The following is a 1,401-nucleotide window of genomic DNA, read 5'->3' as shown; positions in this document are numbered from 1 at the left end:
GCTATGAGTTGTGTTATAAGTTTTCTGATTTTTCCTGTGAGTGGGAAAATAATTAATGGAGTGTAGGAAAGTCAGCAGTGTTAATGTTAGTTGATTGGAGGTGACCCTAACAACAGTGTTATTAAAACCGAGTCGAAGATGTAAAAGACACCTTAATTTTTCATGGTTTTATTTAGTTCATGTCATTTCTTCAGTGTGGTCAGTCTGCAACCCACATTACAAAATGCAATGAGCGGTGATACATAAAGTTTTGCCACGTTCTATAATCACATGCTTCAGTAATTATTACCATCAACTGAGTGCTTGTTTCCACCTTGGAATTTTTTTTCGCTATTACAATCGTTTTTTTTTTTATATTTTTTTTAGTTATGTTCTTAGTACTTTCAGACTTCAGGGAGGCTTTGTGAACTGGAGGAATTAAACAAAAGATTCATTAACACCTTCACTTCTTGACGTCCTTCCAAAGTTGAATGAAGTCGTTGGGAGACAGCAAGAATAAAACATAAATAACGCCATCTGATTGTATTAAATTGACACGTACATACCACGGCCGTCACTCACTCCCCTCTATCTCTCTTCAGGACTGCATACAGGGTGACGCTAGCAAGGCCCGCCAGAAGCTGAAGTGGAAGCCCACCTTCACTTTCCAGGTAACTCTAACTCAGCCCCTCCATCCCATCCCACTGAACATTATGAGAAATTTTAGCCGAGAATTATGAAATCACTAGTACATAGTTACTTAATACGCCGTTAAGATTAAGTTTCGCCATCCACTTACTCTCCATCAACTTACTAGATCTATGGTAGGTGATTCCGCAGTCCATAGGTCAGCACATTAAGTATAGTACTAAAAGAACGCGAGACTTAGGTGCCTTTGTCTTTGTTCACGACTGCCATGAGTCATTTTCTAGAGGAAAATGGGGATATACAGAAAAAGTGTCTGCTTTAATGACCCCCCAAGTAAACGACAAACATTAATCTTAGCCTTCCTCCTCTTTTCCCTCAGGACCTGGTGTCTGACATGGTGCAAGCCGACCTGGAGCTCATGCAACAAGACCCCACAGCCTAGACCTGACCTGGCATCCCCTGGTGGCGTTTATCCCTACTGTGTGCCAGTTTACCACCAGACACTATATTTTCTTCCCCCTAGGTTGCTTGCTATTATTTATTTGCCAGCAATTTTAAGCCTTACTAAGTCCTCATCTAAGCTAACACAACCCTAACAACCTTAACAGAACCGAACCTAACTCAGCTCAAACTGACTAGATTAACTTAACCTAACCTAACTTGACCTAACCTAACCTAACCTACCCAGATCCTTCTCAGTCCTAACAAACCTAACCTAACTCCAGCTTAACCTAACCTAACCAAACTAAAATCTAAACTACCCCTACCTAGAAA

General features: G+C 40.7%; 1 protein-coding gene across 1 annotated transcript in view; it reads left to right on the top strand.

Annotated features, from left to right (window-relative positions):
• The window catches only part of LOC145408975 (GDP-mannose 4,6 dehydratase-like), a 14,103-nt gene extending 13,034 nt beyond the window's left edge, over positions 1–1,069 (top strand). The window contains exons 8-9 of the mRNA XM_080279551.1: positions 582–650; positions 1,007–1,069. Coding sequence (XP_080135677.1) covers positions 582–650; positions 1,007–1,069 — 132 coding nt within the window. The remainder of the gene's footprint in view (positions 1–581; positions 651–1,006) is intronic.
• Positions 1,070–1,401: the final 332 nt, after the last annotated feature.

This window comes from Coenobita brevimanus, chromosome 79 (assembly GCF_032717465.1).
Source record: "Coenobita brevimanus isolate Jiangsu-jjx chromosome 79, ASM3271746v2, whole genome shotgun sequence".
Classification (NCBI taxonomy): Eukaryota; Metazoa; Arthropoda; class Malacostraca; order Decapoda; family Coenobitidae; genus Coenobita; species Coenobita brevimanus.
Note: the sequence above shows the minus strand (reverse complement) of the source record. Positions and strands in the feature narration are given on the sequence as shown.